The sequence below is a fragment of the Nuphar pumila genome, chromosome 11 (assembly GCF_984573655.1).
Source record: "Nuphar pumila chromosome 11, dmNupPumi1.hap1.1, whole genome shotgun sequence".
Taxonomy (NCBI): Eukaryota; Viridiplantae; Streptophyta; class Magnoliopsida; order Nymphaeales; family Nymphaeaceae; genus Nuphar; species Nuphar pumila.
This window is the reverse complement of record NC_143259.1, coordinates 4,948,461-4,972,159: the sequence shown is the minus strand read 5'-3', so window position 1 is coordinate 4,972,159 and position 23,699 is coordinate 4,948,461. Positions and strand designations below refer to the sequence as shown.

The 23,699-nt window shown below is 37.8% G+C and overlaps 1 protein-coding gene and 1 long non-coding RNA gene across 2 annotated transcripts; one reads left to right on the top strand and one right to left on the bottom strand.

The window, feature by feature from the left end:
• Window positions 1-1,332: 1,332 nt before the first annotated feature.
• Window positions 1,333-3,684, top strand: LOC149821719 (putative xyloglucan galactosyltransferase GT19). Its single transcript, XM_089980644.1, has one exon. It carries the CDS (start codon window positions 2,102-2,104, stop codon window positions 3,383-3,385), a length of 1,284 nt encoding a protein of 427 aa, XP_089836770.1. The 5' UTR covers window positions 1,333-2,101; the 3' UTR covers window positions 3,386-3,684.
• An 11,762-nt stretch (window positions 3,685-15,446) lies between these two features.
• On the bottom strand, window positions 15,447-18,966 carry LOC149821718 (uncharacterized). Its single transcript, XR_016425912.1, has 2 exons — window positions 18,771-18,966; window positions 15,447-15,638 (listed from the first exon to the last, which is right to left on the bottom strand). It is a non-coding gene; the product is annotated as an uncharacterized LOC149821718 (long non-coding RNA).
• Between the last annotated feature and the right edge of the window lie 4,733 nt (window positions 18,967-23,699).

The following is a 23,699-nucleotide window of genomic DNA, read 5'->3' as shown; positions in this document are numbered from 1 at the left end:
TAGTTTTTCTTACAGTGGACTCGATTAGACCTGGGTCCGGACCCGATACCCTACTCGAACATTGAGTCCAAGTCTGGTTCTACCTGGGTCTGATCAAAACCCGACCTACCCGTTGACACCCTTACATATCCCCCATTTAATTTATTTTTTTAAGTGAACGTGAGGAATATTATTTATGAAAAGTTGTTGATAATCAAGCACAACGCAGGTTGACGAGGAATCAACCTGCAAATGCAGAGAGAAGAAAGAGATCAGAATGAGGGGACGAGTCCAGCTATCATCAGGAGAAGGCCATGAAATGTCATCTTGTGGAGCTGCCCCTGTGAAGCTTAAAATCATATTACATAAGAAGGTAAGAAACCCATAAAGGATATTTTCTCAAGCAGTTTCTCTTGGTGGGTGTTTGTCTCATGCCCTTTCCTACGAAGCAGGCTCTCTTTCATAGGAAATAAAGCATCTTTCCTACATAAGGTGAAACAAACATGCATGCAGTTTCCATGGGGAAGCACTTTCCCTCCCAAGTAACCCTTTCAAAGGAAAAGGCTTCCTTTGAGTGGGAGTATAATAAACACCCACCTTAAGGGGCGTTTGAGTACCACGGTTCTCCATTCAAACGTTCAACAACGGGGATTTCTGATTCAAATTGGGCTGGATATATATGCATGTATCTTGGACCCTGGGATCTTATACACATTTGAGATCCGAGCAATCAAAGACACCCTTAGGGTTTTGAAGCTGAATATGGTTCAGCATTATCAGAAGAGCTGGTGACTGATACCAAGGGCACGTCTGATTGCCGAGAATATGAGAACCAAGGGATGGATTTGGAGTGGGCCCCAAACCAGATGCCTAGTTTTTTTTTATTTTTGCAAACAGAGGGTCTGATATCCTTGCTTTTGAGATCTGCAACAGACCCTTTGCTTTGATGCCAAAGTTGGGTGTATTCTCTAGTGGGCAAACAAGACCTGAAGTTTTATGCCAATCAACTTAATCAGTGAAGTGGTTTCCCTGATTATCCAAAAAGAAAGAAAAAAAGAAAAAAGACCAACTTATTCTTGGAAGACTATCCAATGCCAAATTGTGATGTACACTGCCTAGATCCAGCAATATAGGTCGGATCTGGTTTGAGTATAAGCACCAACATCCCAAAAGCAATATGGGCCGGATATGTTCATGTAACCCATGTTAAAATCTCCAAAGGATGATAAACTAAGAAAATTTTAATGGGTAGTTTTGTCTTTGAGGTATTCTCTCTCAGATAGTTTCATCTTTTCCTCAAGGCAGCCCTAGTTTTTTTTTATATAATGTGAAGACATGGGAAATTGGGAATATTTCATTTTCAGAAATAAAAGACAACCTCCATAAAAAATAAAGTTACACCTTCAAAAAAGAAGGACCAACCACTTTGGTCGCTAGAATCCTGAAATCTGGAACGTCAGTTCTCAAACACACGACGCAGATGCAAGACCCATAACAGTTAGATCAGGGAGCCCCTCATGGCATACCTCCTCTGCACCTCCACCATCCTTTTTCTCTCCCCCATTTTCTGCATCCAAACAATTTCCACCGCGCGTTGAATCAGCGGGGCGCCCACAACGATGACCACCACTTAAAAAACGAGTGGCCACCGACACAACCCACCCTCTTCTTTAATTTTTTTTTTTAACATCTCTCACTGTAAAACAACCGGTAGAGATTAGAGAAAACATGATACAGGAAAAACAAAAACTTATGCCAAACAAAAAAAATCTTGACAAAATAGCTAATTAGAAAAAAACTAATAACTACCCACATTTCACGGCACTAAGAACCACCACTCTCCCTTCACTGCCAACCCCACTAAGGACTAAGACCCCCCCTCCCATCCACGAAACACCACACACACCACAATGTCTCCTCCCCATGGTCAAAACCAAGGTTTTACCGTCCATTCCTTTTTCTCTTCTTTTCTATTCTCTTTTCTCCATAATATCATCTTTTATTCAACTCATGGTTGTCGATATCACCACCACACATTGATTTTCTTCTCAGGCTTTGTTTGCAGAGATTCTTCAGTCTTGCAAACACTGGTGCCAATCTCACCACCACCATCATCAACATCATGGCGTTGGGCATCATCACTCTTTCCTCTATCTTCCTCATCCTCACATTGGGCACCAACATAGTTGCAGAGCCAGCACAGGAGTGCAGGGGCAGATGGATACATATACGTCGTCTCCCACCAAGATTCAACATGGATCTCCTCCACAACTGCTCAGATTACCCAGTTTGGGATGATTTCTGTCCCTACCTGGCCAACCACGGCCTTGGCCTGAAGACCCACAACAGATCCGAGAGTTGTTACAGAACTGACCCATCGATGATCGAGATCATCTTCTACCGTCGGTTCCTCGAGTACCCCTGCTTGACGCCGGATCCGTCGGCCGCCGATGCCGTCTTCGTCCCTTACTTCACCGGTATCGACTCGCTGCGATACCTGTTCGGCTCCGATGTCAATTCGAGCGCCGAGCACGGCCTCGAATTGGCTGGTTTCCTGCGCTCGGACTCGCCGGAGATCTGGCAGAGACACCACGGTTTGGATCACATATTCGTCATGGGACGGCCGGCGTGGGATTTCTCGCGGCCATTGTCGTGGACTGAAGGTTGGGGAACCAGCACTCTTGAATTGCCGGAGTTACTGAACATTACGGCCGTGATTCTGGAGTCCCGGACGTGGCCATGGCAGGAACAGGCAGTGCCTCATCCGACTTCGTTTCATCCGGCCAGCATCGGCCGGCTGGAATCGTGGATCGGTCGTGTTAGGCGGTCCCAGAGAACCAAGCTGATGCTGTTCGCCGGTGGTGGCGGAACTTCGAATTCGCCGAATATCAGGCGCTCCATACGAATTGAATGCGAACTCAAGCCCGAACTCTGCAGCATTGTTGAATGCTCTGGTGGTGTCTGCGAGCACGATCCGATCCTTTACATGAAGCCGATGCTGAAAGCTAAATTCTGCCTTCAGCCCCCGGGCGATACGCCGACGAGGCGGTCGACCTTCGACGGGATGATCGCCGGCTGCATCCCCGTCTTCTTTGAAGAACAGTCTGCGAAGAAACAGTTCACATGGCATCTTCCTGAGGAAGAGTATGAGCGCTTCTCAGTTCATGTACCAAAGGATGAGGTGGTGTGGAACGGTCTGAACGTCACCGATGTTCTGCTGGGGATATCAGAAGAGCAAGTGAGAAGGATGAGGGAGAGAGTGATTGAATCGATGCCGAAGATTATCTACAGAAGGCACGGGAGCTCGGCCGGCTTGAGGAGGATGAAGGATGCTTTCGATCTCACAGTAGACGGCGCTCTTCGGAGGATAAAGAGCCGGATTGCAGAAGCAGGAATAGTTACTTGAAACAATTGACAGAAGGTGAGGAAGATATACACTCACAGATTCTCATTCTCCTGCGCATTGATTTGCTAAATTGAAATACAAGGAGGTTCAGAGATCAACAAAGCAACAACACAATTGAATTTTGGAGGGTGCGTCAGAGATAATCTCTCAATCCATAATTTCCTCCTTGTGTTTGTCATTAATTCGTATCTCTTTCACAATATCATCTTGGCATATTTGTAATTTATGCCACTGCTGCAATCAATGTACTCAAACTGCCAAATTTGTTTCAAATAAAAAGGTGAGTAATTGTACACAAACATGTCAGGAGGGTATCTGAGTACTGTTACAAATATTGTCTGGCTTGAATGAATTATGGTAGCAGATGATGCTTTTGCATTCCTTGGGCATCAACACCTGAAATGGTAACAAGAATAGCAGTTTTCAAAGAGTAATAAGAGGAAAGCCATTGTACCATGCACTTGATTTGGGATTCACAAGTTTGATGAAAAGAATACTATGTATGGGCAACTTGAGCAGTTAAGTTGTGTACATAAACCTAATGAGAGACTCAAAGTTGGTAAAAGAATTCGATGTTTGGTAATATGATGATTTAATTGCCAGGTACATATGAGTACTTAACAACAAAAAATACGATAACCCAAATGCCTCGGTTAATATACAATTTTAATGTCTCTTGATATTATGGATAATTGTCAGGCACATGTTTGATATTCTTCAGGATTTCATCCACTTCACAACTGCAGAAATGCATGTCGGTCCTGCTCCAAAGCTTGCTCTAGCAGTGACAACCTTTCTGCATCTTTCCACTGCTAATGGCTTCGTGTAATGCCAAAGGGATGGAAGATGCACTGGTGTTTCCATTGCCAACCAAATTTGACAGAGCCATTTCTGTCTGGACTTGCAGACGCATGGACTGCATTTTTCTTACATATTCTGTTGGATTCACATTGTATTTGCTTGCATCATCAGAATGAATACCTGATGAGGAAAAAACCAGTTACGGACAGCTGCTGACAACCTGACAGACCAGCTTTATCAAGTGAAGCTTTCATCACAGCAGGAACACATCAAAAAGCAAAACAAAAGCTTCCTTTCCATTCACTTGAATGCCTGAGTAGAAGGATTGTTTTGGTGGGACAAATGCTGCACCAATTTGCTTTGAACCATCATTCTTGAACTTGGCATGTAAACGGTTGCTTAGAAGAAACCTTATGAAGGAATACTGGCTTATTAATCCCAGAAAACAGATCAAGTGCCTTCATTTATTTACCTTCACTATGCCTGGAATCCCAGTAAACCATCCTGGTCTTCTCCACTTGCACGAAAATGGTTAAAGTTCAAAATAATTGCACGAGGAGAAAAATAGACGCTCTAAGTGCAACATTAGAATCCACAACATGAAAGCCAGAGTAAGACAATCTAGTACTCGACACTTTTCTGGTGACCAACCCAAATAACGATGATGGGATACATGTAGAGCAACTACAGCAAAAGAATGCAACGCTTGATGAATCATGCCATGAAAATATAACTACCAGTCAGTCGTGCATTTTCTTAAGCTATTCAGAAAAAATTGAAGAATTCACAGCAAGAGAATTAGCCTAAACAGGTCATCTTTCATAAACTGCACCGATCCAAGTGATCTGGACCCATCTTCCATGTTTTGCTGATTTCATAAGAAAATGAAATGACTTGAATCAGACTTGTACAACCTTATATAACTTCTGTTGGGTACACATTTGCAACTTGTGAGAAATCACATTTGACCTCTTACAGATTGATGCTGGTATGGAGTACTATGCACCAAGACCACCCTCACGATTTCCCCAATTCATTTTCATGCTGCAACATTGATTACAAAGAATGCCATTCTCCCAACTGGCGAGGACCCTCTTCTCTTTGTGATGAACACTTTAATGAAGCACTTTAACAAGGGTTACCAGCAGGACTAGGCATGCTCTTACAAAGACTGTTTGCAAGCCACAAAATCCAAAATGACCCATTGAACCAATGCACTCCAGCTACTCGGACTTGAATTGAGATTGCCATCACTTTTTCGATTAAAATCACTATAAGTAGCTCGAACCATTCCTGCACTAGCATCACCCTGGAAGAATACAGGTAACCCCATCACTCAAATCCACACATTGAGAAAGTACATCTGGCACAATCACTAATTCTAAACAGAAAATCTGTGAATTGGGGCACAGCAAGATTAATCCTAGAAAGAATTTTGAAAATTGATCAAAGCATGAGAAAGAAAAAAGCATTATACACACAAATTACCTTTAATATAGAGGGCATTTCTGACAAGACCTAGTTCACAGGATGTTGCAGCAGTGATGTCAAAGGCCGGTACATTTTTACCACCAAGTTCCCTTTGGACCTCATGGATTGAATTTTTCAATTTCACTCATCGTTTACCCCATCATGACTTTAACCAACATTTCACTAACAAAAAAGATGGATTTTGTATTAGAAATAAAAAAGAAAAAGGGAAAAAATGCTAAATCAAGTACTCAAAGTTCCATTTGACAAACAAAAGTGAGCTTAGAAAATCTGACAAGCAATGGCGTGCAGAAATGCAACATGATACTTTACGCATGCATGCGCGCACACACACACACACAACTCAGTTAGATATTTTTTGTTTATTTGGGGGATTGTAATATTGAAGCCCAACTCCTTTGCACCTCCGATTAGAGTTCCCACTTCCCTATAGACATGCTTACATCATTCCAATCAGATTCTTTTTTCATCCTTCATATGAATTTCACATAAGTTTCAGCCCTTTGACTCCAAAATCACTCAGGTTGAACATTTTGCCTTTTCCTTTTCTTTATTTTTCTGGATTCCCAGAAATAGGGATTAAACCAGATCTCTAGGGTTGTTCTGTGCTAAACATGCATTAATTATCCAATTATCAAAAAGATTTAAGACACGAGATTCTTGATGCTCATAGTAAAAACAGGTCTGACACAAGCTGTGAATCTACAAAACTTTTAAGATTATCAAAAAGAGAAATTCTAATTAAACTATTCGTCTTTTAACTGAAATAGATACATTGTATCTCAACTTGGCAGCCCAAGAGCTTTAATTTGGTTTCAGCTCTCTCTAATGTTATTCTTGATACCATTTCATCACACCGAGAAAGAGAAGGCTTGTGCTGATGCTATTGTTTATCTACTTTTTGCCAATGCATCTACAACAAATGTCCAATAAACAGACTACTTATTATTCAAATGAGACAGATAACCATCTATTTCCACTGTCACATATGTTATAGATCATGTACACCCAGATTTCCAGGACCTGCATATTACTGGTGGACACTGCTGGACGCTGATACTCTCACTAACACGCCTGGAGAGATGGCCTTGACATTCTGAGTTTCCAATAATAAGCATCTGATAAAATGTCAAAAGTGCTGACAGCTTGATGGATGTGTCCAACTTGCAGATACTTCGATTTGTGTCTGACACTCTAAAATATAACTCAACAATTTATGTAATACAAGCATCCTTTAACAAGACACAGGTTACTTTTTTTGGCTATGGTAGTGTTTTATCCAGATGAGGAGTCCCTACTCCAAAGTGTGTGAAACCTTCTTACCTTGTTGAACATGTGGCTGATTCTAATCGGGCACTCATTGAAGCTCACCAGAATTCCATTGAGCTTTGAGGAAAATATTCAAGAGCAATGGCTGGTTTTAGTTTTAGGCTTGAGGCTTAATTTTTATTTTCTGCCTTTTCCAAAGCATACATTTCAGAATTGCACACAAAAGCATGATCATGTGTGTTTGCATGTGTGCCATTCTAGTTTCTCAGGGCTTGCTTTGTCCAACACTTCACGTGCACGGACACACACACACACACCAGAATATTTTATATTTGTTGTCTTGGTCCAAGTCAAGCCAGTATTCTAAGTGTGTGGCATAAAAAACATACAATTTTTGGGGGATAAAATTAGTATAGGATGCCATTAATTTTTTTGAGTCGTATGAAGTACATGCATCAAATGTATCATGCAACTAATATATATACACACAGAGAAAGAAATATTACAACCTGTATCATCAGATTATTGAACTTTCTCCTTTACTAACATAAAACATTTTGCAGTGGATTTTTTGGATTCTTGCTGTTTTAGGTGAAGTTTCAACTTAAATAGGTTTGCAGTGACCCACTGTACATCCGCAGACTCTCTAAAAGCCCATCTCCCTCATCTTGAGGAGTTGCCATCACAGAACTTTGATATTTCTCTTTTTCCTCAGACAAGATCTATACCTGTCTAAATCAAAAGTTTGAATTTCTCTATTGAAGTTTGTGGCAGGACTTTTCTGGTAAAGTCTATGTTATCGGGTGATCCATTTTATATTTTTTCAAGGAAAGGACAATGATTATTTTCATTTTCTGTTGTAACAAGCTGTGACAAGAATGGAGATAAGCAAAATTAACAGTGTAAACTTGCATGTAATATGCACCTGAGTGATTACCAGGAAACCCATTAGATTGATTGATGGGCCATAAAACCACCAAGTACCACGTGGCAGTGAGAACAGGGCAATCCTTGAAAGGAAGGATAAAAAAAATCAATGAATAAAGAAGAGATTGAAGAAGAGGATACTAATAAAATAGGATATAGTGACATTATAAGGACAAGGTCAGGATGGTATATCATATAAGGGATGACCATCACAGTGAAACAGAGAAGTAGCCTAGTGCCAAATCTCCAAGAGTTCAGACTTTCATAATAACAGAATATCTAAATATGAAAACAAGATAGCTAATTTACTTTTCTATTTAGTGTTAAAATGTAACATATATATAATAATATAATAATAATATTATTATATATATATTATATTTTTTTCTATTTTTTATTTTTATTTTCCTTTCATTTTTTATGTAATATATATTATCTAGTTCATATTGAACTAGATAATATAGTTTGGTTAAGTTCCAACCAAAACTTAACCAAACTGTCTAGTCGTTGGAACTAGTCCAACGACTAGATTTCTAGCCGTTGGACTAGTCCAACGACTAGAAGGGAGAGCTCCTTATGAGCTCTCCCCTTTGCTCTTGTATAAATAGGGGTACAGCCCCCTCTTGTATAATCACTTCTTGTAGTGCTTTTCAAGCATCCCTTTACATAAATAAAATTATTTATTTATGTGTGTGTTGTTCCTATTTTACCCTTTTTAAGGGCTTTGCTTAAAGTGTCTTTTAGATACTTATTTTGAGTATTCCAAGGGTGATCGTGGACGACCACCATTTCATTACATGGTATCAAAGCCACAGGAATATTAGATCTTGGAGAAAAGCTGCCTCGGTTTCCGTGCCCTTTGCAAAAGCATTTCACCACTTGAAGAGAAGTGTTTTATCACTTCATTGGAAGAGTTTCTACATCTTGTATCTCTTTCTTTTTCGTTCTTTTATTGTTCTTCTCTTCTATCCCTATTCTTTCTCTTCCTTTGTAATCGATGGATGACAATAATAAAGTCACCATCATTCCCATGAAACTAAGTGATACGAACTATGTAACATGAGCTTCAATCATTAAGCAACATATATGGGGAAAAGGTCTTTGGGGGGTTGTGGATGGTTCCGAGTCAGAACCTAAACCATCTCTTACCAAAAAAGAGTGAGATAAAGAGGTTCCTCTATCGGAAGAGGAGAAAATCAAGGCCCTAGCCTCTTATGAGAAAAAATGGAAGGAGTGGAGAATGGCTCATGCAAAAATAATGTCATGGCTTATCAATAGCATTGACATTAAAAAGTGCTCAAGTCTTGCCAAGTTTAATCATGCCGATAAGGCATGAGAATACCTTAAAAATATGTATTCACTTAAAGATATTGCACATGTGTGCAACCTCCAAGAAAAGGTTTGAATAATGACCCAAGAAGATAAAACGATTTGTGAATACTACAATGGGTTGTCAGAACTTTGGGAGGAACTTTCTCTCTTAGAACCAAAATGGCATTGTTTCGAAGACATCGAGCTTCGTCAAAAGCAACTAGATGTTGAACACTTTTACTAGTTTATAACTGGATTAAGGCCGGAATTTGAAACCACCAAATTGGCCCTTCTTCACCGGAGAAAAATTTCGTCCATTGTTGAAACTATTGAAAAATTAACAATGGAGGAAAATCGTTTTCGGAAAAGTTCCTCTAAAGTTGATGATGATTCTGTCCTAGCTGTGTCTAGGCCTGGGAATCATACTCGCACTTAGAGGCCACCTCATTTTGAGAGGCAAAATGGTGAGTTTGATAAAAGAAAAGTGATTTGTCATCACTGTCATGAACCAAGGCACTGTAGGCCTCAATGTCCAAAATTAAAGAAAAGAGATGAAAAGAAGGTTGTATAAGTTGTAGAATCAAAAGACCAAGATGCACGTGTTTCTATAGCTCAACTTTTGGAGACTCTTCAGCCTCTTCTTCAAAAGACATCGTCTTTCGCTGAAGCTTCAACTGGAGCGGCAGTTGCATCTGTTTCCGGTCCAGGTAACTTTCCTTGGCTTTTAGATTCTGGTGCATCATTTCATATGACCCCGCAATATAAATGCTTATCTGAATGTTTTAAAAATAACTCAAGTATTTCAAAAGTCTTTACAGCAGATGAAACATCTCTTGAAATAAAAAGAATTGGGTGTTGTGAAAAAAACCAAAACTTTTTGTATTCCAGAAGTTAGATATATCCCAAAACTTAATTTGAATCTCTTATCTGTTTCTCAAATTTCTGATTATGGATGTAATTCTTCGTCTTGAGAAAGCTCTTTATAGTCTTAAACAGACACCAAAAGCCTGGTATGACAGGTTTAGTCATGTTATGACTGATATTGGTTTTTGTTCTTGTTTGACTGACACTGCCTTGTTTATTAAGCAATCTGATGCAGGTATCATCATTCTTCTTCTTTATATGGATGATATGATCATCACTGGAGGTGACAAACAGAGAGTTGCTAATATCAAAACTCTTCTTAAAACTCATTTTGAGATGTCTGATCTAAGACTATTACGATATTTCCTAGGAATAGAAGTTGTTTATTCCCCCAGAGGGTATTTGATATCTCAATCTAAATTTGCTTCTGACATTGTTTGTAGGTCTGGCATCTCAGATGAAAAGAAAGTAGATACTCCAGAAGTAGTTAATGTTAAGATGAAAATTGATGATGGAGAAAGACTTGAAGATCCTACTCCATTTAGACAACTTGTTGGAGCTCTTTCCTACCTTTCTATCACTCGGCCAGACATTGCACATGCCATCCACATGGCTAGTCAATTTCAACATGCCCCCACCTCTGTTCACATGGGAGCAGTCATGCATTATTAGATATTTAAAGAGTTCTCTTTCACGAGGACTCTTCTTGTCCGCATCATCCTCTTTAGATTTAATTGCTTATATTGATGCTGATTAGGGGGTGATCCTAATAATAGGCACTCAACCACTGGGTTTTGTGTGTTTTTAGGTGAATCTCTCATATCATGGAGGTGCAAAAAAGCAGCAGAAGGTTTCTCTTTCCTCCACTGAAACCGAATATAGAGTCATGACAACTACCACAATGGAGGTTGTTTGGCTCTGAATACTGTTAGCTGACATAGGAGCTGAAGCAACACAGGCCTCACGCATGTGCTGTGACAATAAGAGTGCAATCTACATCGCAAGCAACCGGACCTTTCATGAACGCACCAAACACATAGAGATGGATTGTCACTATGTCTGAGAGGAGTTCCTGCATGGCACTATTGATCGGACATATGTTACATCAGAATACCAATTAGCATATTTCTTCACCAAATCTCTTGCAGCTCCCAGATTCCACTTCCTTTTAGACAAACTTTCGCGCATTGTACCGTAAGTTTGAGGGGGAGTGTTAAAATGTAACATATATATATATATATATATATATATATATATATATATATTATAATAATATTATTATATATATTATATATTTTTTCTTTTTTTATTTTTTATTTTTTATTTTTTTCCATTTTTTATGTAGTATATATTATCTAGTTCATATTGAACTAGATAATATAGTTTGGTTAAGTTCCAACCGAAACTTAACCAAACTGTCTAGTTGTTGGAACTAGTCCAACGACTAGAAGGGAGAGCTCCTTATGAGCTCTCCCCTTTGCTCTTGTATAAATAGGGGTACAACCCCCTCTTGTATAATCACTTCTTGTAATGCTTCTCAAGCATCCCTTTACATAAATAACATTATTTATTTATGTGTGTGTTGTTCCTATTTTACCCTTTTTAAGGGCTTTGCTTAAAGTGTCTTTTAGACACTTCTTTTGAGTATTCCAAGGGCGATCGTGGACGACCACCATTTCATTACATTTAGGTTTTATTATTTTCTTTGTGCATGCAGTTATAGGTCTTGCAGTGTGTTACAAGCTGTTATCTTAATTTTATACTTGATCCTTTTTCTTCCTCTTCTACTGTTCTTGTGAATTATGTGCTTGGTCTTGATTTACAAAGCATCACAAGAAGTCCAAGATTTGTTTACTGTTAGTCTTAGCAAAGATGGTAAAATGTTCGGGAACAGTGATCTGATAACCCATGTCCTTGAACTGCCCAAGGTCCAGCTTCCAAAAAGATCATCACATCAAGATCAAGTCAACAAATGCTTCAAACTTGGCCATGTCATGACTAGATGCGGACAGCTTCAACCTGGGCCATGTCAAGAGCCCCACTGACCGCTTCAGTTGCCAAGCCTGTCAATGTTTCATCCATTATCAAAGTCTTTATGTTAAACATTTCCATCTTCAAATTCTAAAAAAATGACAAGAATAAAATCGAAATTAATCTTTAGAAATGCTGTATATCTAGGCAGTCTGCCTTGTTGAAAACAAATATTGCCATTCATTGATAAAGAGGCCACTGGTAGAGCAAGGAAAGGTTACCTGAAATGGATGAATTGTGAATCCATACGTCTAAGGTTTCAACAATTTTACAGTGTCATCATTTGAAATGCTAAGATCAAGCACAGCTGATCCACAACCAATCAGAACTCTAGCCAATTACCTTTTTTGTTTTGATAACCAGAGAAAAAGTACCTTGTACCGAGTTCATTGTCATACAAACCCAGGTCCCCTTCCCCTACCAAGGAGTACACCCAGCTTCAGCCTCAGCATAATTAAACTGAAAATATTTGAAAGAATAATTTACAAAAAGCCACCTAACATTTCAGTAACTACATTTATAATTTATGTTTCAAAGACGCTTGGTCCTAAAATCATTCAGCTGATCTTTGTTTAGTCAAACAAAACGACTAAAATTCCCGCATTGTCGATTTGTATAACAAAAGACCATAAGAGACACAAGATAAGTTGCTGCATACGAAAAGAAAAAAATTGGCATTTTAAACCTCAGGTGGGTATTTGAAATGCATTCAATGTAGATGGTTGAATGTAATAACCTGTATCATAAATAACTGATATGTTAGGTGCCTTTTTGTGAATTGCTTTATTTTTATTTATTTTTATTATCAAGCTGGGAGATTAAGGCTCCCCACCTTTACCTACAGTAGACATGCTATACATACAGTTAATAAACCCAATCTGGACGTTTATCTTTCCATAGTACATAGTCCCCAACTCTTGAAACATGTTTCAATATTGAACACAGCTTGGGGTCAGGCCCCCTATATCGAAACTGACAGGAAGATAGTCTGGACCAATCATTGGTCATGGTATGCACCATGCCTCTTTGGGCTGCCCTCATCCAGTTTACCCATCCTTTATTATTTGAGTGAACCCAGATAATATCTTCTGCGTATGGAATAATTTCAAACAGCTCTTCAAGGCATTTTTTTTATATTTATATGGGGAAATCACCCCAGTAACAGAGACCTAGCCGCCGCACTGGTTTTGCCTGCCATATTTACGGTTGCTCTCTTGGCATCATAAAACTCTGTGGGTTTACCCCTTGCCCCAAGGGAGTCGCCAGGTTTCGGCTTGTGCAAGAGGTGACACCCACTTGGATTACAAGCTAGAGTTACTCAGCTCGGTGTTGCTTCCTTTGAATATTTTACTCTTATAAGACAATTGCTTTTTAAGAAATCGTTTAATGTGGGGCAACTTTTCGTTTATTTATTCGGGTGTTTATTCCATCCCATCCTATAATATGGTATGAAATATTTTGCCAATTGGATAACTTTCAGACCTAGTCAAACCGGACATGGAGTTGACCAGTGGGTTCAACAAGCTTATGAGGCCTAAAATCGAATTCCGCTAGTGCATATTCCGCTAGTGCATAGGGCTGCTGTTGTTTTGTCAAGGTTGGAGAACGTAACGCTGGGTGGTGGTATCCTCAACTCAGAGTTTTACCTTGCAAGGAGGTGGGCCCATTAAGTAACCCAGTTCCCGGTGAGGATTTTCTTTCCTCATAAAAGAAAATTATGAGGTTGCGTATTTTTAATGTGACAGTCGTGTTAACTAGTAGGGATGGCAGTGGACCGGGGCGGGAGCAGGGGCATGAGTGGGGACGGGGGACAAGGTCTTCACCCTCGCCCCGTCTCAAAATCTTGCCCTCCATCCCCATTTCATGTCTTCCATCCTCGGTTCAAACAAGGCAAGGCAGGGTGGGGCCCGTTTCTCCTTAGTCCTCTGACATTCCTAAAGAAGGATCAGGGATGGGACGGGACAGCGCAAGGCAGGGATTGAAGATGGGCATGGGGTAGGGCGGAGAAAAGCGTAAGTCCATCCCCACCTCCATCGCTGCGCGGGTTTTGATTTTAACCTTCATCCTCACCTCCATCCCCATTTCATGTCCTCTATCCCTAGTCCAAATGGGGCGAGGCGGGGCAGAGCCCGATTTTCCCCCTGTCCACTGTCATCCCTATTAACTAGTTATCCAATATGGCATGAGGACTATATGTCTTCAGTCCTAAGTCAAAATCACTACAGCTTTGAAAACCCCCAACCCCTTTCCCCTGACATGGACATATTCTCTATAGCTTATTTGGTAGGCACATATGTATTAGATTATACATTTTCATGTTTAGATGCATATTTAGTATAATAAAAAATTGATGGCTCATGTTGCATCAAAACTTAGTGAAATATATATCAAGATTTCTCATCAAAACAATTCAATTAAATCCATGGTTTTTAGTGAACAAGCAATGATGAACATATCTATATGTTAGGATTAAACAAGTACATGCAACTATGTTCTTTAGAAGCTCTCTCTCTCTCTCTCTCTCTCTCTCTCTCTCTCTCTCTCTCTCTATATATATATATATATATATATATATATATATATATATATATATATATATGTGTGTGTGTGTGCGTGTGTGTGTGTGAGTAAATATTAGCTACTAATAAAGGTATAAAACTAATGAGCTTGAAATCATAGGTGCAAGTTGTATTTATTCAATTTAACCATCCATATGTGTTCAACATGGTTTGTTTGCTAAGGATCAAGCCTTGGATCATGCTTTTCGATTATAAAATTTTGACACATTGTGGGCTATTGATGTTTGGACCCCTTTAATGACCTAATTACTTGTAATAATCACATGAATCAAAACAAGTTTCTGACTAAAAAAACCATGTAGATTACATCCATAATATTTGATTTACAAACAATTGAATTTTTAAAAAAAAAAGTGATTTCTTCTCATTAGTTCCATACCTTTAGTAGTTAATATTTACCCATTTGCTTTCAAAGCTCAAAGCGGATCCCATAAAGCCATTTTACTTTATTTTCACTATAGAGACATTTTCCCAAAGCACATGGCTGTGTGCTAAAACATCCCCCATTGAGTGATCTTTGTTGCACCTTCCTTTATTTAAGAGCATTAACAAAAGACCAGACTCTTCCCAATTGGGTAGATCGCTTGGTTAAAAATAAGTTTTGCTGGATATCATGATGCCCAATTTCAGAAGGCACGAGTTGCGTGTAACTGGTGTACTGGCACAACCCAAGCTTCTGAGCCGAGCCTTAACATCTAATGACCCAAAATTTAACCCAAATTTTGAGGATATTTTTTTTACAACAGCGAAACTATTCGACCCATTCTAGGTTAAGCATCTCGGGTACGTCACAAGAAAATCAAAGCAACACTATTCATTCCATTACCAATGAAATTTGATAGTAAACCAAATGTTCAGAACATTACAAAAGCATAAATGAAAATATCTAAGCTAAGTCAAGTTATCCTGGAAACATCGAAAATTCGTGTATCATGGTCTCTACATCATCCCGCAATTACTCTGTGTCATCTATTCTTCACCTGAAAATGATAAAATAATAGGATCAGACTACAACCAGTCTGAGTAGTAGAATTATTATGATTATGCATGTGTACAATGTAACAAGGATGTGCAATGCTATTGGATATTTAATGAATTGTAAAGCTATGGCATAACATGGAATAATTAAATGAATATCACATGAACATTTAATAACATCACTCATTTCTGATATATGAATAAGCACAAATAAATGATAACAAATTCAAGCATAAAATCTCATAAATTTCACATGAATAAAGAACATAAAATACTTATTTTAAGTTTCTCTTTAATTATCATGTGGGTACTCGTAAGTCAAGGCAATCATAACAGAAGATAACATTTGGAGGTTTATTATGTAGTGTGTTTTATTAACCCGAATATCTAACTGAAACTAAAATCCTAACAGAATGGTTTAATAACTGAGAGAACCTCCTGAAGGCCAAACAAACAGGATGCATCCTTAACTTCTACAAAAAAACTTTGACCTACCACCTAGGATAAATTGGTAGTCTGAGTCCCCTAACAACGAGAAATGGAGACCAATGAGACATTGTCACTCGAAGCTAATGTAACACACATCTCCGGAGTTGTGTACCACCTACCCTCTCCAAGGCAAGCCCGAGTCTAAGTGTGTTACTTGTCTTCTTAATTTTTGTTACCTGACTTCTCAAGGCTTCTACATGATTTGAACCCAGTAACGCAATGCTACAAGTGCTCACAAAAAATAATGAATCATACTACAGTAGTAGTATATTCTAAAATATTTCCACCTTAGATAGGTAGATTACTAATTTATCCATTTATTTATGCAATTCTCACCTAGAGTGTTCCGCTACCTTTAAATCGAGCAAGCACAAGTGCTCTGGTACCTTTAAACCAGCCAGGCAAAAATATTAAATTTATATTCACTTTTGTATTAATTTTATAAACTCGAGGGGCCAATACGGAACCCTCAATTCTTTGGCTTGACAACTCATGTGCCAGCATCAAACCGACCCGCAGGCTCAATTATGTATTCATTCTTTCAGAATTGTAGGTAAGTTACCTTTCAAGTTAATCACCTAAAAGTAATTGTAAAACTTTGTGCCTACAGTCATTTCATAAGGCACAATTCTATTATCACTCAACCTTGGACTAATCACTTCATAGGAATAGGGCACATACAGTCAGTCTTTTGCATTAAAGTGTTTATAAACAAGATGTTACCATTGGTATAGTGTACAGTTTACAAGTTTTATAAACAAGAACTTAAAGTATTTCACTATACAATCTATGTATATTTAGAATTTACGTAAAGGGACATAAACTTTTAAAAGCAAACCTTACATGTAAGGATACTATCATTGAAAGATTTTTCAGCAGTATATACCCAGTTTATTGTTGTTAGTGAGTGATAATTTTAAAGGAAACACATGTAGTTCCCACCTATTATGACGTAGATTATGGTTGATATAGCCATTTCCCATCTTGAATGTTTCATCAACATGAGTAGTACAGGAATGAGCAGACCGTTCACCAATTTTTACTTCCAGACAAAGAATTTAATTATGCAGACGCAGATTTTTAATCACGGAGTTTAATATTACAAGCATCAAGTTTTACAACTATGCAGTCAACGATTCCTATCATTGACCTTATTGCAAAAAAAATGTTGCTATCAATGAACTCAATACAGAAGGATAATGTCTTTTATTAGACTTAAAACATAATTTATTTCCTATCACTGCATTTATTATACATAGCAATTCAGTCACTGATCTTAAGACAAATATGTTCAATAGCAAGACATAAGGTTCCACACGAATTTGAAATAATTCAGGAAGCATACAAATACAGACTGTTGTTCATGGCCTGACATAGAAATACGCTGCTACACACACTCAGTCCAGAATTTCTGTTTTAACATGCTTAAACCTAAAATTTTCTAAAGTGAACTCATAGGCATTAAATCTCATTCTTGGATTCACAGAGAGGCTGATTACGATACTTGTGCTATTTAATATTATGTAAAAAGAAAACATCCAAAAGCATACACGTGAGTCTGAAGAATGAATTCTGTCATGTACTTAATAGAAAATCCCTGCATCCTTGAATATACAACAAAAATCGATTACATTTAGTGCATTTAATTAACACAGAAATTCTAACTTTATCATTGAACTTAATCTATATCAAATTATGTCAATACCCATACCACAGACAATCGATCTTGTGATTGTGCTAATGCAGAACAGAAACTTTAATATGTAATTCAAATGCCAAATCGGCTGATCAAAGTATATATGTATTACAGATTATTTATCTAATATATGCAGGTATATCAGAAATGTTTTACCGCATGACTCAAGAATATTTCCAAAAACTCAGAACACGCTGATGAGAACCGTTGCACACTTCAGTTAACATAGCATAATGTGAACAATATGGATGTGCAACCCTTTTTCCAAAACCAAAACATTCAGCCAAATTCTCAAATTGAAAGTGCATATCTTACATGTGATTTTTTTTTAATCTAAGCATGCGAATCAAAAATCTTTTTATCGCATATCTTACCAACCAACTCTAAAACTCAGAATACGTATATGAGAATTTTGGATCAATCTAAGTTATGCATATCTGTCGTTGAATTTAACACAGAAGATCAAATAGTAGTACATCAAGTTCTACCACAAAATTTTCAATTAGTATATTTCAGGGAATGCAATATCCACCATATATTATTTATCTACTATGGAGAAGATAAGTAAAACAAAACATGGTCGGCCAAAATTACGCAGTTCCAGAAATTACCCATACATATGACATTTTTTTTATAATCAGAATACTATAGCATGCGTTAAAAGTAAGAACACGTAGAGCATTGTTTTCACATTCTGAATTCACGCATGTAACGTTCAGAGAACTTTTGATTTTCCATCTCACAGAACCCTACAAACTCAAAATATGCTAATCAGGTGATTAAGTATATATTTTCTAAAGTGAAGACATGCACAATCAATAATTTATGTATAGCACGCACGCAGAACATGGATTCCGCATTTGCACAGATTAAGCCCACATAGATGGGTTGTGCAGCAACATATTACATTCTTAAAACAATCACACTACAAAATCACAGCAAATCCTACCTCTGAGTCGAGAACCCATTTTCTTTCATCGATTTCCCCCTTGCTGTCGTGCTTTCGTGAAGTTTCCTCTTTGGACCGTATAAGAGAGAAAGAGATGAGGGGCGGTTTACCTCTATTGGGTGGAGAGTTTAAACAAATTCATGAAAGGGGGAGAAGGGAGTTCGTGGTTGGAGCCGAATGAGGAGGCAAGAGGGGTCGTGGGAGATGAAAGGGAAAGAACAGGCGTGAATAGAGTTTTACACCCCCTCCCACCCCCCCTTTTTTTTCTTTTCACGTTTAGGGTTTAACATGTTTTATCCTTTTTGTTTTTTCACGTTTTTTTTTTCTTACTTTAAGTGATTCCACGGCATTAGGGTTCAACAATGAACCCTTACGTGTGTGACGCCACCTATTTTGCTATTTTTTTCTTCATTTCGGCCATGCCATGACGTGTGCTAGTGTGGCAAAAAAAAATTATATGCTTTTGGATCTTCTACACTGAAATCCATGATCCAATACGTTCATAGATCCATATTAGCTATCCGGGTCCCATCCAAAGATTCGAATCTTTTAATATTAAATTACAAGGATTCAAAACTTCTGATATGGATCTAAATAAATTACTATAGATCCAATATAAAAATTTTAATTAGACCCTTACGATTTTGATGTAAAATATACATTAAGACATCAAAATTCTGATGTCAAAGATCCAAATAAAGCATTTTGGATCCAAATACAATGCTATGGATTCCATATAAAAAAAATTCCTTCCAAGATTCAATTAAAAATTTATGGATCCATATAATATGCTTTGGATTCAATATCAAATCTAACTATGATATCGATGATCCAATATTAAAGATCTGAGCCATTAACTGGAATCTACTAATAGATATCCAATTAAGATATTTGGGATCCAATATCGAAGATCCGAGCAAGATATCTAGGATCCAAATAAGAATAAAAATAAAGGCAATGAGAATATCCTCGTACCAAATTTTGACCATGAATTTCAAGTCTCATTAGGTAATAAAATTTTACAAGTCTTACATTGTTTCCACCTAAAAAGAATTTTGTCCTCGAAATTCTCATTCAAGGACTAATAAAAAAGACTGAGGTACTTTTCTCTCATATTGGGGTCTGGTTCCCATGTACTTTCATCGATACCATGATGTTATCATCTAACCTTGACGAGAGGAATGGTCTTGGATCTCAGCATTCATTCATTTAACTCTAAAATCTTTATTGGCTTCTCTTCCATAGTTAGGTCTTCCCGTATATCCACATCCTCGTACTGAATCACATAGGACATATCGTGGATATAATTCATCAGCATAGACACGTGGAATACATTATGAATCTATGTGTATTGAGAGGGTATAGCTACTCGATAAGTTGTTTCACTAACTCGATCCAAAATATTGAATGGACCCACATAAATGGGACTCAATTTTCTTTTCTTTTTTAAATCAAAAAACACTCTTGGTTGGTGACACCTTTATAAAGACCCGATCTCCCACTTTGAAGGTGAGTTCTCTGCGTTTTTGGTTTGCATAACTATTCTGGAGACTCTAAGTTGTCTACAATTTATCTTTTATCATCTGGACCTGTTGAGTGTAGTGTTGTATCACGATTGGTGATTTTATAGATCGTTCACCAATTTTGTTCCAATACATGGGTAATCTGTAGGGTCGCCGGAGCCATACCCATGCTCGCATGGTAACTGTTATTGTAAGTAAACTCGACCAATACAACATATTTGTCCCATTCGCCTTTTCAATTCAGCATATAAGCTCGTAACATATCCTCTAGTGTTTGTATGATCTTCTCTGATTGCTTGTGAGTTTGGGGAAGAAAAGTGATACTCAGGTTTAGCTTTGTACCCAAGGCCTGTTGTAACTGTCCCCAAAATCGTGAAGTAAACTGTGGATCCTGATCGGATATGATCGAGACTGACACTCCATGCAAACAAACTATCTCTCTGATATATAAATTTGCTAAGCTCTCTAGATATTGACTGATCTGTATGGGCAAAAAGTGAGCCGATTTGGTAAGTTTGTCCACTATTACCCATATAGTGTCATGTTGTCTTTGGGTTTTGGGTAAAACTACCATGAAATTCATGGTAATTTTCTCTCATTTTTATTATGGGATCTCCATCTGTTGCAACATTTTCCTAGGTTTATGATGTTTGATCTTGACTTACTGGCAAGTCAAGCACTTTGAGACATAACTGGCAAATTCAAGCCAATAAATAGAGTTTATAATAAAACAGAAAAACCATAACCTAATATGGATCCAAACCTTAACTATGATCCAAACATATTAAAAAATCAAAATATAAAATAGACTCACAAATAGATCTTGGACCTGGATACATCCTGCTTCAACCCTGCATTTTTCTCCCTGAGTTTGAGAAGTCTCACATCGAGTCTAGCTCGCTTTCGTTTCTTCCAGTTTGGTGCAAATGCTACAAACCACTGATCTAATGCAACTTCATACACATGCGGATCCACTAAGAATAGACCTAGATAACCAGCTAATTGTGAGATGTGATTCATAGTGCCCCAAGTTTGAAGAGTAAGATAATGTGGTCCCTTGGTGGTTGATTTAAGATAGTGGCAAATGGATCTATATATAAGATTTGGGTCAAACTAGAAAGGTTAATTTGAGTATATTTTTAAACTAAATTAGGCGGGATTGGGTCTAGTTCTTCTTTGAATGGGTTTGGGTATAGGACTGGTTTTAGGATAAGAGCTCAACTAGTTTGGGTTTTAGAGCAGATGAATTACAAGGCTCAAGTGGGTTTTGGGTCAAGATATGATTTATTTTAAGGTTCAAATCTTTCATTTGGAGTTGGCATCTAATAGGATTTGGTAAAGGTTCCAAATTAAATTTTTTTGGGTTGGGTTCATGAGGAGTTATGACTCATTGGGTCAGGATAAGTGATGCAATGATATGGTGTGAACTCGGTACACATCGATCCATGATCCAGGATCCAAACGCACGCGAAAGCTTAAATGATAGAGAATTTAGACAAAACTCTGATAAATGGGTTTTTGGGACCCGAGCACTAGATTTTGACAGAAATGATCCATATGAAAGTTGTGCATGACTCATACAACTTTCCAACGAATTTGAAAATACCAGATTCAGAGCAGGGTGTCCATTCCACAGATTCAGAACCGGGACTGCTAATCAAGTCTAACACAAACTGGTGAATTCGACGGACAGTCTGTTCGATGGGATTTTTGGACAAGCAAACGTTGGAGTTTGTAAAAACTCACAACTGACAAAACAAAGGCCGATTTAGACCTTTCTAAAACTCTAAAGATCAGAATTTTCTGAAATTCCTACAATCCGCTATAAATTTTTAAAGTTATAAAATGATAATATCTAATGAGCATGAAACAAGAATCTTCAAGCAAAATAACAGTAGCAGAAATTGATAATTTTAGAGCATAAAGACAATGATTCAACGAAATCTCCAAACATGAAAGATGTATATTTAGCTCATAGCTTTTCACAAAATCAAAAAAATCTAAATTTCATGCAGAAAATCTTCAGATAACAGCAAAATACTAAATACTATTTCAAAAGTTCTCTAGCAGAAAAAAGGCAATGGCCTTCTGTCAAACCGACATCTTGACAGCAAATTTCAGGGACTTAAATGAATGAATCTCAAAAAATGTTCAACTACAAATTTTAGCAAATTGTCTTAGCTTTCCAGAAAGCTAAAGAACGCGAAAATTTGTTCAAAATGAGCCTGACATGACTATTTTATCATAGACATCTTTGTTAACTCGTAACAGCGTTTTGGTCTTTTGAAAGGGATCCGAGTTCATTCACACACAACAATAACCCGAAATAAATTAAGATCAAATGAGACAACTCTTAACATAAAACTCTTGTAAGCATGTATACACAACTCTCTAATGGTTCAACACAGTTTAACAATGGTAAATCTAGAACAATCGTAAAATGAATGCGAATAAGAATAGCAAAAGACTAGAAAAAAGAAACCAAGGATAATATATGGATTGGAGATGATAATGGCTGCTGTTGGGAAGCAACCGACACCACAAATAAACTTTGAACCGTAGGAATGGATTTCAACCACCATAAACAAGCTATCACATCCACCCTCACAAGGTGATATATGGTTTCACCTTCTTCTCCAAGCAACCTTCCACCAAAATATCCACACTCAAGAAAAACTCTAGCCACACCAAAACTCACAATTTTTCAAATGAAGAAGAAGCCTCCCTTGCCTTGGTCGACCTCCCGTAATTAAAGGCCTTGGTGCTTGGGAAGGGCCACATTAAAGAGGCCATGGGCCTTCCCAAGCCTTGTGCCAAAAATGAGCGTGTAAGGCTTCGTTTTTGCCAAGAGCTATTAAACCTCCAACAACCCACTTTTGACCTCCTATGTTCAACAAAATTTGAATGAGGTTAAAGATGGACCACACCAAGGTGGCGCTACCTAGGACCCCCTCTTATGAAGATGGATCATGATCCAGATCTAAATAGGCTACGAACTGGATCTTGCACAAACACAAAAGAGAAGCGAATTTCCGAAAAAATAAAAAAACTACCCTTGGACCCCATACACCCTCTAATACCACAAAAAGATCCTATATGGTACCAGAACTATCCGGATCGGTAGAATCTGGCTCCTAAAAAAATAAATAAAAAAGATTACATGAAATAACTATTGTTGAAACAATATCCAAAAATATGATTCCACAATGGAATCAAAACAATAAAAGGAGCACGACGAGCATCAACTAACTTTTGAGAAATAACTATCTCACTTATATAATGATGCAAATTCCTCAAAACCCCAAACGGATGATTTCATGGTAGACAAAAGAATGGTTTTTCTACTTAAGGCATCATCGACAACATTATCCTTTCCTGCCTTATACTTTAGAACGAATGTAAATTC